This window comes from Panthera tigris, chromosome D1 (genome assembly GCF_018350195.1).
Source record: "Panthera tigris isolate Pti1 chromosome D1, P.tigris_Pti1_mat1.1, whole genome shotgun sequence".
NCBI classification, from domain to species: Eukaryota; Metazoa; Chordata; class Mammalia; order Carnivora; family Felidae; genus Panthera; species Panthera tigris.
In genome coordinates this window covers 33,561,723-33,576,013 of record NC_056669.1, presented here as the reverse complement: position 1 = coordinate 33,576,013, position 14,291 = coordinate 33,561,723, and the positions used below count along the sequence as shown (strand labels likewise).

Sequence of the window (14,291 nt, the reverse complement as noted above, 5' to 3'; positions counted from 1 at the left end):
TTTGATTGGCACTGGTGAAATAGTAGTTTGACACTTTCCTCCACACAGTCATTTAAAGACCTAATCTCTGCTATTTCAACCATTGACTTCCAAAATTGCCCTGGGCATTAAGATCCACTTAGTCAACAGGGAAAGACTGAGTAGAGACTTGTTGGGGAATAATTCCACTACATTTCATGGTCAGAAATCAGTATCATGGTCATACCTATTTGCATAGAAAAAAAAGCAAACACGTACCCAGGAGAAAAAAAGAATGGATTCTGGGAAGGGTTGAGCTTCCTGCTTTTTGCTATATGTTACATTTGTTTGGAAAATTATACTGTTTTTAATAGTTACCCTATTAATTTTACCATGCATTCCTAAAGTCTGGAGTTCATATCTTAACCATCTTCCCCAAAGTAAAAGAACTTTAAGACATTTTAACTCTATTCGCTCCTTCTTTTTAATTACATGGTTTCTTATTTTATCATTACAAAGTTTCACAGAAGATTTATTTTGACATAAGTCAACTTTCTTTAAACATTTGGAAAACACTAAAATAATATTTTTAGTGTTTTACACTTTATGTATTTATTTGTGTACACTTTATTTTATTTGTTTACACATTTAGTGTTAAAAAATACCTAAAAGCTATTTTAAACTTCTATTATAAATAAAATATACCTTTTTATAGACATGCAACTTTCACAATAATTCATCCTATGTTTAGCTATAAAGATTGACTCAACAAATTCTAAAAAGCAGAAACTGTACAAGTCACTCTCTCTACCTATCAAAACATATGGCTTGTGGCTATGTCTGATATCAGAGGAAAAGACAGCCTTAAATGATTTTATTATTAACCATAAATAATAACTATATTGATCATTCAGCTCAAAAAGCTAGAAGTACAATATAAATGTACTGATCAAGAAAGAGGAATAAATAAATAAAAAAATGGAAACTCCTGAATTAAAATAAAAAAGTAAAAACTCAAAATTCTTATTTTAAAGACCAATAAAATAGACAAACTCTGACAAAGCTAATCATTTAAAAATCAATACATCTAATATTTATTGGGTACTCACTATTTGAAATGTATTTTGCTAAGTAATTTACAAAAACATAGCTCACTTAAAGCTCAAAATAATATGAGAATCATTATTTCATAAATTTATTAAATACTAATTATGTGCTTAGCACTTTATGAAACACTGTGAACATATTGATGAACAAGAGTGATAATGCCATTGCCCTCAAAATATTTCCATTCTTGGGGCGCCTGGGTGGTTCAGTCGGTTGAGCTTCTGACTTCGGCTTAGGTCATGATCTTGCAGCTCCTGAGTTCGAGCCCCGCTTTGGGCTCTGTGCTGACAGCTCAGAGCCTGGAGCCTTCTTCAGATTCTGTGTCTCCCTCTCTCTCTGCCCCAACCCACTCACATTCAGTCTCTGTCTCTCTCAAAAATAAATAAACATTAATAAATTAAAAATACATATATTTCCATTTAAGGAGCAAATATCTCCATTTTACAGATGAAGAAATTAGATTTATTAACTTAGATAACTTTCCTAAGATCACATAGCATCTTTGTGTTCAAACTGTATTTTAACCTAAATTGTATTCCCTGAATTCCATGCTCTTAACCAACATGCAAAGCTAAACAAGTTGGGAGCAGGGGATGACAGCATATACTACTAAAATTATAAAGTAAATACAAACATCCTTGCCATATTATTGCAAATATTTTTTTTGTTCGCTTGCTCAGTGCTAAGCTCTTTAAATAATTAATGTACACAACTACTCTCTGAAATAGATTGTATTATTTCCACCATATTTTACATTTGAGGCAACTGAAGGAATAAGATGTTAAATAACTTCTAGTTCCAGAGCTTTTTTATCCCCAGGAAGTCTAGCAATGGATCCCACATTTAACTACTACTACAATGTGCAACCACTCATTACTGAGGAATTTTTAAATAATTTTAAATCACTATTTATACAGCTTATTGCTAAAATGTTGAAATTATGGATGGAGTACTTGATTTTCTAGGGAAACCTGAATTGCCAAAGTTGACATAAGTAGAACCCAACACAATTAAAGAAAACCTAGAAGAAACTGCAATCATTGTAAAAAAAACTAACTCCACTAATCATGGCCGACCCAGGTAACTTTTTTTGAAAATGCTATCAGTATCCTAAGGAACATATAATTTCCCTACTATTTAAGCTATCAGAGAGAGGGGGATATTCTGGCATGTTCACTAAGCTATCGTCCATCACTATGATACCAAATCTGTCAAAACTAGCTTGTAAACAAACCAACCATTAAAAAGTAAGCTCACACACAAACGAATAAACCTAATAAGCTGAAGATACTCTCACCTTTGAATATAGATGTAAAAATCCTCATTTAAAAAATCACAAATTAATTCTCATACATATTAAAAGAATGATATGCCATGCCAATGTAAAGATTATTCTAAAATGCAAGGTTCATTCCTCCTGGATGTTGGATATATGTACCTACCTAAATAAATAAGAAAAATTGTCAAACTCTAATCCAGAAATTTCAATACTACGCTTATCCCTAAGGAACAAGTCAAAAAGGTGTTCAAAATACATAGCATTGTTTATATTAGTCAACATTGCTATCTCCACTATAAGAAAAATTAGTGTAAAAAACTAATAATTAGCAATTACAATCTGTGGTAGAAGGTTATAAGAGATGTGAGTTATAGGAGATACACAAAGCACTTTGTTATTTAACAGAAAAAAAAAATCCCTGCAGACTTTGGTAAAGACTTTACTGAAGAGGAGGAATTTAGGATGGGCCTCAGAGGATTAGTAGGATTTTAACAGATATAATTGGAAACACACAGAGATATGTTTCTGGGTCATGAGATATGGAAGGAAATAGTGAGAAATCAAACTGAGAAAGTAGACTGGGTCCAAACCATAAAGTGCATTAAATATAGATAGTAATAAATAAATCAGTGGAACAGAACTGAGAAGCCTGAAACAAATTCAAGTATGTGAGAACCAATTATATGACAAACTTAATATACCAAATATTGTGGGGAAAGGAGTTTTACTGTAATGATGCTGCAATAATTCCCTATCTCACACCAAAAACATGAATATATTCCAGGTGGATTAAAGATCAAACTGTTCAAAATAAAAACAAAAAAAACCAAAACACAAAATACTGGCAGTAACAATGCATAAAATATGGACATAAACTTAGGTGTACATATAATTTTTTAAACAAACAAAAATTTAGAGGTTGTGAAGGAAACTATACATATGTTTGTTTCTTCTAAAACTGTATATAAAAGTGTATTGTAGAAGCCACCATAAACTAATAATACCTGAGGGAGAATTTTTCTGAGAAACAAAGTCTTAGTGGCTCTAATACACAAAGAACTCTAAGAAATAAATTTTAAAAATGCAAATAGGCAAATGGAAAAATGAAAGAAAAAATAGAAAAATAACATAAGCAAACAATTCAAAGAAAAGTAGATGCAAATAGCCAATAAAAATATAAAAAAGTTTCAATCTTATTTGAGTTCAGAGAAATATTAATTAAAGTAGCAACAAAACATCATTTTTTACCTCTCAATACTGACAAAAATTAAACAGATTGATCACATAAAATGGTTGCAAAGATATGGGGTAACAGCCTCATATATTACTGATAGATATGGAAACTGCTACTATATTATTGAAAAACAATCTGGTAGTACTTATTAAAATGAAAAATGTGGGTGCCGTTTGATCCATCAATTTCACTTTTGTGAATGTCTGCTGTAGAAAATAAAAGCTATAGTATATGATATATGTGCAAAGTTTCTTGTAGCAATATTGTTTCTTAGTGGGAAAAAATAAAAAGGAAAGGAGAGAAACTGGGACTACACTTAATGTCTAAATATAGGGGCTGGTTGATTGAATTCTGATATGTTTATATAATGGAATAGTATATAGCCATCAAATAGAGTTAGTCAGGAGTTGATCTTGATTTTAATTTTTTTAGTAAATATCAAGTGTATGACTTACAATTTTTTAAACAAAACAAAAATAAATCATATGTGTGTATATATATATATATATATATATGCATCATTAAGACAAGGTAGGAGATAACAAACAAATTGCATTTGTCACTGAAAAAGAAGATACTTGCAGAGGTTGGAGCAAAAAGAGTTCTTAGTTCATTTAGTTCATGAGTCATTTGTTCAACATATTGGAATAATCACACATTACTTTTGTAATTTCATAAATTACCTTTGCCATTCAAACAATCTTAAAATGTTTTTTTAAATAAAGCATAATGTTTTAAAATGTATAAAATATTGTCTCTGAATTGCCTTCTTGTAATATGAAAGAAAGGAAACTATCTTCCTTGAATTTAACTATTTACCAGACAATACACATGGAAAGTGAAGTATATCAACCAGCACGTGGTCTTTAATTGTGATTACACTTTATTGCACTCAGCCGATTAAGTGCTTAAATTACCAGATAATAGAATCTATGTTCCTAATAATGGAAAGTGTATTAACAGTATTTTTGCTCTTTATTGTAGCCCAGTTCCAACAATCACATGGATGAAGGTTAATGGTTATATTCCTAGTAAGGCACGTCTGCGGAAATCTCAGGCAGTGCTGGAAATACCCAACGTGCAGCTGGATGATGCAGGCCTATATGAGTGCAGAGCTGAAAATTCACGTGGAAAAAACTCCTTCCGTGGACAATTACAAGTATACAGTAAGTGTTCTCAGCAAAGCATGATGCTCCAGTCATTCCCAAGGGTCAAATTGAAAATGCAAATTAATTTGAATGACATATTGTTTGTTAGGTAGTACATAAAAACCAAGTAATAATTTATAATCATACTATTTCTGCATGGTAAAACATCATGTAAAATTATGCTATACACAGAAGTGGTTTAAATTAAAAATGAATGGGGAAATAGCAGGTTCTTTGTATAGAATAGAGAGTGGCTATACTTAAAAATGAGATGTTTTCCTTGCACCAAAGCCATTCTCTGATAAGTTAAAAATCTTGTAACTTTTATTAATTTATTCTTGCCATTGGCCTGAGTCAGGAATTTCAATCTATTGCCCATGCACCAAATCCTCCCCAGATGTCACTTTTTTGAAAATAAAATTTTAGGGGCGCCTGGGTGGCTCAGTCGGTTAAGCGTCCGACTTTGGCCAGGTCATGATCTCATGGTTCATGAGTTTGAGCCCTGCATCAGGCTCTGTGCTTACAACTTAGAGCCTGGAGCTTGCTTCAGATTCTGTGTCACCCTCTCTCTCTGTCCCTCCCCGACTCACACTCTGTCTCTCTCTCTCAAAAAAAATGAATCAACATTAAAAATTTTTAAAAGAAAGAAAAGAAAATTTTACTGGAACACAACCACACCCATTTGTTTACATATTGTCTATGTCAGCTTTTACACTGCTATGGCAGAATGAGGCAGTTGAGACAGAATTAAGTAGCTGATTTGCAAAGCCTAAAATATCTACTATCTGGTCCTTTACAGAAAAACTTTTCTGACCCCTGGCCTATATTAATATATCTGTATGATAAATAGCCTCTACAACATAGAAACATTTATATATCCAAAAATGCCAAAGAACCAACCAGGTTGTGTATAAGAACTGGGAAAATCTACTTCAAAAAATATCTACAATTTCATCTTTACTTCCGAGGATCATAAGTTGTATCTACTTTTCATATTTGCTTTTATAATGTACATTAAACATAATGGGTAATTGATAGTATTCTTATTTCCTATATGAAGACACACACACACACACACACACACACACATACACACAAAGAGGAACACTATAATCTAGAACATTGATATAAGAAAATTCAAATGCTTTCAATATAAAACTATCCAAATTGCCTATTTGGCTGAACCCACCAAACAACTACAACTGTCACTGTATCTCAAGATCCATTCACCTAAAAAGCTTAATGCCCTGCAAACGAACTCTTAAAGAACAGTTTGAAACATTAATATCTGAATTTAAACTGGTTTTTCTTTCTTGATCTCTAATAACTCCTTTAGGAATTCAGTAGTCCAACCTTATTACTCTACCATTAATATTTCATTCATTCATGTATTCAATGAATTTTTATTAAAAGCCTATTATTGCTCTACATACTAGCAGTAGAACTTTGAAGGAATTCGTGGTCCACCAGATTAGATGAAATGCAAACCCCACATTAGAACAGAGCATGTTGTCTGCAGTGATAAAGGCATGTGCAAAGGATTGTGGGAGCAGATTCTACTGCATCTACTGGGATGAATCAGAGAAAGCTTTCCAAAGGATATCTTTAAGACTTTCTTTAAAGGCTAAACAGGGGGAAGCATCCTGAAGAAAAACATAGAGCCATTTAGAAGTTTGTAAGATTGAAGCACTAGCACTGGTTTATTTAGGCCATGGGTATTATAGTTTGATGAAACTCACAAAACAAACTGTTCACAATTTCTTACTACATCATTAAGTCAACTGTGTAGCCATAGGGGTAAAAATTCTTGCTTCTGTACCCCAATGAACAATAATTAACATTCAAATACATTATGTTGGTTTATACTCCAAAGTGTGAAGTTATACCAGTTTCTCTCTACAAATAAAAATCTGATACTGAAAGACAAGTGTTCAACCAGAGCATTGTCACTCAAAATCACACAAAGAAATGCAAGGAGAGACTGTTACTCTTAAGACAATTTGGGAAAATTTCCAAATCTTTCTGGGTGGTGAAAATTGGCTCACACCTAAGTTATAATTAGATTTACAGTACAGGACAGAACCTCCCACATGGCACTACTCCATTGTACCTCTCTCCATTCCAGGTACTTGATTCATAGTAGTAATGATTATTTCCAAGAAAAAGAAAGAAAATTGATTTCACTCAATTTTACTGGTTTACCTTCTGGTAAGAGACTGTACTACTAAGAAACAAACTGTAAACTCTCCTTGTCATGCACAATTAGATGTACAATGCAGGCCAGCCAGGTAAGGACAGACCTTCCCAAAAAATGCATCATTTTGAATAGAGAATAATTAAGATTATTGACTAGAAAAAGAAACTGGGCTAGCTGGCTACTCTGGTATATAACATCTGACAGTTTGGGAAGGTATCTTGGAAGAATTTGGCCTTTCACTGTAGCCCATTTTTAGGGTAGTTTTTCTACGCTGCTCCTGATTTTGCCCAAATAGTCCCAGTTTATGTCTGTAGCACTGGGACAATAACAAAAAGCTCTATTTCACTTCCAGACTGTCTTGGTTATTACATAGTCACCCAATTTGTACTTTTAAATCTGTTGCCTTTGACATGAGGGCTTTTCTCCTCACCCCTGAAACTCTGTAGAATTTAAGGATCTTGGCTAGCATTTCCTCCTGACAGTTGATACAGAATAACATGATGCATGAATATTTCACTGTATCCATGATTTGTATTTGGAATGTTCTCCTTTTAGGAGAATGGATTTTTGTTGGAAGTTCTGTAACCTGATCTTCACCCAATGAAAAAAGTAGAGGCTGACACTTTAACCTAAATGGTCAATATTCACTGAGTACTGAAAACATATAGTTTTTCCTGTGTTCTCACTGTCTTCGTGAAAGTGTAATTATGGGAATGTTTACATGTTCAGTTAGTTGTTTAGCTCAATGGATGAGAGCCAAGGTTTTAAGACAACCTTTCTAGTCTCTTTTTTTGTTGTTGTTGTTGTTGTTGTTGGTCAAATCATTACAAAATTAGTGCCAACATAGGTGGTAGGCATAAATTTAAGCCACACGGTATTTATAATTAAGACTCTGTAGGGGTATTTGGGTGACTCAGTTGGTTAAGCCTCCGACTCTTGATTTCAGCTCAGGTCATAATCTCGCAGTGTGTGACATCGAGCCCCATGTCAGGTTCTGCACTGACAGTGTGAAGTCTGCTTGGGATTCTGTCTCTCCCTCTCTCTCTCTCTGTCCCTCCTCAATGCTCTCTCCCGTTCTCTCAAAAAAAAATAATAATAATTTTAAAAAAAGATCTATATTGTAAACATAATGCAACAAATAACACAACAAAAAGTCCATGGTACTAAAATAATAAAAATAAAGGTAAACTTACAGGTGTTATTTAACCAATACATTCGAATAACAATATTCATGAAATTGAAAAAAAATTAAACTACAAAAAAACATAATTGAATAAATTGAAAAAAATAACAATTGAAACTTAGAAAAAAACTACATATGTATTCTATTAAATATGTCTTTTTATAACATATGGTAGTTTTATAGGGGAAATAATTTCTTTGATTATTTCTATGTCTTTTAACTTCTGATGATTAATCAAAGACTAGTCACACAAATTTACTAGTCACAGAAATTTTTAGTCTTTATATTTCCAACATAAATTGAACCCTATTTGTTAAAGTTCTCAATTAAGATGAAAAGAAACAATGAAAAAACAAAAAGAAGAAAGAAGTAAGGAGGATAGGAGGAAAAGAGGAAGGAAAGAAGGAAATTAAAACAATTTTAAGCAGTTTTATATGCAAGGAGATCTCAACAGGAGGTACTTTGTGTAGAGAAAAATATTATATAAAGATATGTGATCTATGAGTTTAAATATGTATCATGTGCCCCACAACTAATAATTTCCCCAAATATCCAATAAGAAATAGAATTTTATTTTCATTGTAGTGTAGTATTATAGATTTCCTTATTTTTAAAAGATCTCTGGAGAGTGCCCTCACAAATTTTAATGCCTTCCAATGTCTACAATTTGATTATTAAGCTTTTCCAAGACAAAGATTTGCTTTGTTTTGTTTTCTTGTTTTTCCTATCAAGCATTCTGTTCAGCTGAATAGATAAACAAGATGTGATATATATATATATACACACACACACACCATACATATATGTTATATATGGTGTGTGTGTGTGTGTGTATATGTGTGTGTGTGTATAACATATATATATGGTGTATGTGTGTGTGTGTATATATATATATAACATATATATATGGTGTGTGTGTATATATATATACATATATATATACACACACACATACATATGGTGTGTGTATATATATATACATATATATATGTATATATATATACACACACCATATATATATATATATATATATACATATATACACACACACACATACATATGGTATATATGGTATACATATGGTATACATATATATATATGGTATATATACATAACCACAGAGTATTACGCGGCAATCAAAAAGAATGAAATCTTGCCATTTGCAACTACATGGATGGAACTGGAGGGTATTATGCTAAGTGAAATTAGTCAGTCAGAGAAAGACAAAAATCATATGACTTCACTCATATGAGGACTTTAAGAGACAAAACAGATGAACATAAGTGAAGGGAAACAAAAATAATATAAAAACGGGGGGGACAAAACAGAAGAGATTCATAAATATGGAGAACAAATTGAGGGTTACTAGAGGGGTTGTATGGAGGGGGGTGGGCTAAATGGGTAAGGTGCACTAAGGAATCTACTCCTGATATCATTGTTGCACTATATGCTAACTAATTTGGATGTAAATTTAAAAAAAAAATTAAAAATAAAATTAAAAAAAGGAAACCTTATATGATTTAGACTCAAACTTGAATTATTATTAGAATTAAAAGAGACAAAGAAGAAAAGTAGAACATTCCAGGTGGATTTAACAATTTGAAGAAGATGCAGGGTGTTCTTGGGAGACAGTAAACCTGTGTGCTTGGATTACAAGGATCATGAATAGTATGAAGTAGACTGGCAAAGCAGGGTAGTAAAGTTTACAGAAAGCCCCAATGAGAAAGTAGAGTTTAATGTTACTTTTGTATCTTACCATTCCTATCAGCATTTTTAGCAGCATGAGAGATAACTAAAAAGGGACTCATTTTAAAAGACAGGCATGAAAGTCATGAAAGCTAATATTTGAAGCTCACCATGGCAAGATTTTTCCTTGATAGCTCCTAGGCTGATGATATTGAATCGGATGTTGATGTTGGATCACAGAATGTGTTCAAAGGCCTACAAATTCTGAATATGCCAAAGTAAGGCTCCTTACAGTCATTATCTAGAAGACCAATGAGCTATTGAAAACAAAATTCCCATTCAGAGATCAGGAGAAGGCAAAACACACTAGGAATGCAATAAATGCTTCCAATTCATTTTTTAATCTGCCAGAGTAGAATGAAATAATTGTATGCTGCCTGGAGTCAGAAATATCTGACTTTGAATGTGGTTTCTATGCCTTATTAATTGTGTGACCTTGGGTAAATTTTTTTTTAACCTCTCTGAGCCAAAGTTTCCTGATTCATAAAATTAAATGTTTGTTTTCAGGATAAATGTAACGGGGATTAATTGATAATGTAGCTCAGTGTCTAGGACTAGCGATTAATAAATGAGAGTTCTTTCTCTCTCACTCTGTTTCCTCCCTTTTAAACTGCTTAGGTTTTGGACCCACTATTGTCCCTTTAGACCCACTATTCTAGTATTCAAGTGCAGTTTCCTTTAGTACATCTTTCCTTTCTTGTGCTACCATATCCTATAGCATTGACGTTAGACTTCCTCTACCACAATATAAACTCCTAAAAAAGAAATGACATAGATGCTCCTATATCCTTAATAACTTCTAAGACCAAGAAAGGACTAAATAGTATGAAGTGAATGAATCAGTGATCAAAGTCCTCACTGTCACAAAGTAAAATATGTTATAGGTTAATGCCAAAAAATTTGCTAGAGAAAAATAATTGTTCAATATTTATAGCTATTGTTTCAGTTTTTTCAGTGTTTTTGTGGACAAAGAGTCACTTGTTTTAAGTAGTTTTATTTTAAAAATTATCCAATGGAGGAAAGACACTATTTTGTGTCTTACAGGTTGTAAACAAGTACATTATCTCCTTCTTGATAAAGTAGTTTTTCTCTGTTGTAATTTTGAAAAAGGATTTTAAAAAGTTTTGAAGAATGTTAATAAATATATAAAAAAATTTTACACCAAGAGAAATTTGAATTAACAAATTATTTTCCTATGCAATTCAATTTATTTTAGAAAAAACAAAAATAAAAAAGCAAAGCAATTATTCAATAAATGGTCTTTTTGTATTATATCACCTTGCGCTAACGCTGCCTCAATGTCTGGAAAAAAAGGATGCCTCTAAGTACTTGATTTCCTATTAAACAAGTTCTGATACCTTGGGGAGACTGTAGCCACTTGCTGTAAGTTGGGTAAAACAATAAGATATACTTGACCTAGCTTACAAAAGTGTTTTAAATTATCAAAATATTATCACTGCTATATCTTTTTACACAGGAAATAGAGTTCTGTGTGCAATGCAATGTTGTGCTTCTTCTGAATACCTACAATTATGTGAATTGATAAAAAAAAATTAATGCAAGTAATATTTCCACATGAATTTTGAATTTGGTAAAGTGTTTGAAAAATGAAGTCATCCTTCTTTAATCCTTAAACTCTTACAGCTTATCCACACTGGGTAGAAAAACTGAATGACACTCAGTTGGACAGTGGGAGCCCTCTCCGATGGGAATGTAAGGCTACTGGAAAACCCCGACCCACATACCGTTGGCTGAAGAATGGAGTGTCCCTCTTGCCTCAGGTACTGTTGGTAACTGTTAATCTGTTCCAGTGTAATTTTAACAGGATTTCACACAGGATATGACAAACTATCCTCCTTTTGTCTTATTGAAAGTCATTTCTTATATATGCCTCCTAATGTAGTGAAGTGAGAAATAAAATGTATTTATAAATAAATTTTTTAACGTTTATTTTTATTTTTGAGACAGAGACAGAGCACGAATGGGGGAGGGTCAGAGAAAGAGGGAGACACAGTATCCAAAACAGGCGCCAGGCTCCAAGCTGTCAGCACAGAGCCTGACGCGGGGATCAAACTCACGAACCGCGAGATCATGACCTGAGCTGAAGTCAGACGCTTAACTGACTGAGCCACCCAGGCGCCCCTAAAATTTTCTTTTTAATTACCTCATTAATTTTTGAGGAACATGTTGTTAAAGTTTTATTTGATCCTGTAAATTCATGGGAAAATATCAATTATTATCATAGATTCATTGCTGTCTCTAGCTGACTTTTAGATATCTAGCTTGTTGTGTCACTTTGCAGAGGGTGGAATTTGCCCCAGAAGTAAAGTGACTTGTCCAAGATCATGTATCTGGTGAGAGACGAGACTATTATAGAATCCTAGCTTTCTGTATCTTGGACAGGTTCTGTGACATCCTACTTAATAGGATTTAAAAAACTAATTTTTTTTTTAGTAACTCTGCATATTTTTGAAACATGTACTGGATTTGAAAATAAATCAATGACTGTTTAGTTTTAAAATGATGGTAATAATTTTAGCCAACTCCCTTGTATGGCCTTTGCAGAAAGGAGGGCAAGGGGAGAATAGTTCACTATTTATGGCCAAAAATGGAAGGGTGGTATATGAGGTTGAAATTCCGAACACAGATTATGCCCAGGTCCTACCACTACCAAGAGGTCTCTTGTCTGTCATTCACCTCTTTGGGCTTCAGTTCGCTCCTTTATGAAATCAAGAGATTGGATCATATCATCCCCACAGTCCCATCCAGCTCCAGCTTTCTCTTATAAAACCAGTTAGACCAAAACAAAACACAATTACAGAAAACGAATACAGAAATACAAATAACTATAGAGCCATTAAAACTCAGGGCGTGAGAATCCTGAGTCATTGATTCGTTGTCTCTTTCTCTCTAATTTCCTGGGGATACCAGATAAACCTTGAGATAAGACTATGCTGGTCATATTTTCTTTCAGCATCCCAGTAAATTAAATTCCACTGGCAGATAATACTGTTGCAAAGTGAATGGGTTTATTTTGAAAATTATGTAAACTTACTTGGCATCTCTGTTGATAGGTAAACCACTGATCACTAAAATTGAAAGAATTATTTGTTTGGCATTAAGTAGACAGGATACCTTAACAGCATTTTAAATTTCAAATTTGTTTTTGAAATGAGCTCTTGGCTTCAGTTGACCCCAATTTGCACATGCTCAGTTTTCTGAATTCTATATTAAATTTTATCTGATAATGAGTTTATATTTTTTGGTCAATAATTTTGTACAGAATCCAGTTGCAGGGCAGTTTTTTTATTTGTTTTAGTTTGTCAGGAAGTGAGAAAAGGTAAACTCCTGATCACATTAATATAACAAAGGGATTCTTTTTTATTTTTATGTTTATTTATCTATTTTGAGAGAGAGAAAAAGTGTGAGTAGGGGAAGGGCAGAGAGAGGGATAGAGAGAATCCTAAGCAGTCTCCACACTGCCAGCATGGATCCCGATGCAGGGCTTCAGCCCACAAACCACAATATCATGACCTAAGCCAAAGTCAGACACTTAACTGAGCCACACAGTTAATCTTAGCAAAAGGATTCTAAGACACTTAAGTGAACCACACAGTTAATCCTAGCAAAAGGATTCTTCGTTTGACCTGGGCTGGTTTTAACTTTGATCTTACTTGTCTACAGTCACAATTTTTTCCACATGTGAACCCCTTCTTCTTATGTAAAATTAGTTCAACCAAAAGCATTATCTGCTGATTATATTTTATAGGCTGATCTAGTATATCAAAAAAAAAAAAAAAAGCAACTGCTCAGTATAAAAACAAAACTGAAACTAAAATTCCTAAGAATAACTACAGTAAAATACTGTTATGATATCTTTTTTGACCAAGAAATAGTTATAATTTACAAAAGACATTTTATCATAAAATAATGAACAGTAAATTTGTGTTATTAACTTGTCAAATAATGTTCAGCTGCATTCATCGGAGGCTTCTTTCCCTCAGCCTAGAAGAGAGTAACTGCAAAATCTGTATGATTTATTCATTTTCTTTACCTACTTATTTTTATTTTATTACAGAATAGGATTGAGATGGTTAATGGAGTATTGATGATCCACAACGTGAATCAATCAGATGCTGGAATGTATCAGTGTTTGGCCGAAAATAAATACGGAGCCATTTTTGCGAGTGCTGAGCTGAAGATTCTAGGTATGCAATCTAAGTAAATAAATAGGAAAAATGTGTTGCTTCTTTTCATGCTTTAATTCTTATCATACTGAAGTTTTATGATATAATTGTAAAAATCTAGTTTATTACTTTAAAAGAAATGATATGTTTTCCTGATATATGTTTTTAAGCTTTTGCAGGACAAGTTTACATTGCGTACAGTTTGTCCCATCACTTTTTTTATAAGGTCTTTTCAACTTTAGTTTTAATAGG

General features: G+C 32.9%; 1 protein-coding gene across 1 annotated transcript in view; it reads left to right on the top strand.

The window, feature by feature from the left end:
• Positions 1 to 14,291, top strand: part of CNTN5 (contactin 5) — a 534,453-nt gene that overhangs the window by 217,762 nt on the left and 302,400 nt on the right. The window contains exons 8-10 of the mRNA XM_042959596.1: positions 4,563 to 4,744; positions 11,497 to 11,633; positions 13,931 to 14,060. Coding sequence (XP_042815530.1) covers positions 4,563 to 4,744; positions 11,497 to 11,633; positions 13,931 to 14,060 — 449 coding nt within the window. The remainder of the gene's footprint in view (positions 1 to 4,562; positions 4,745 to 11,496; positions 11,634 to 13,930; positions 14,061 to 14,291) is intronic.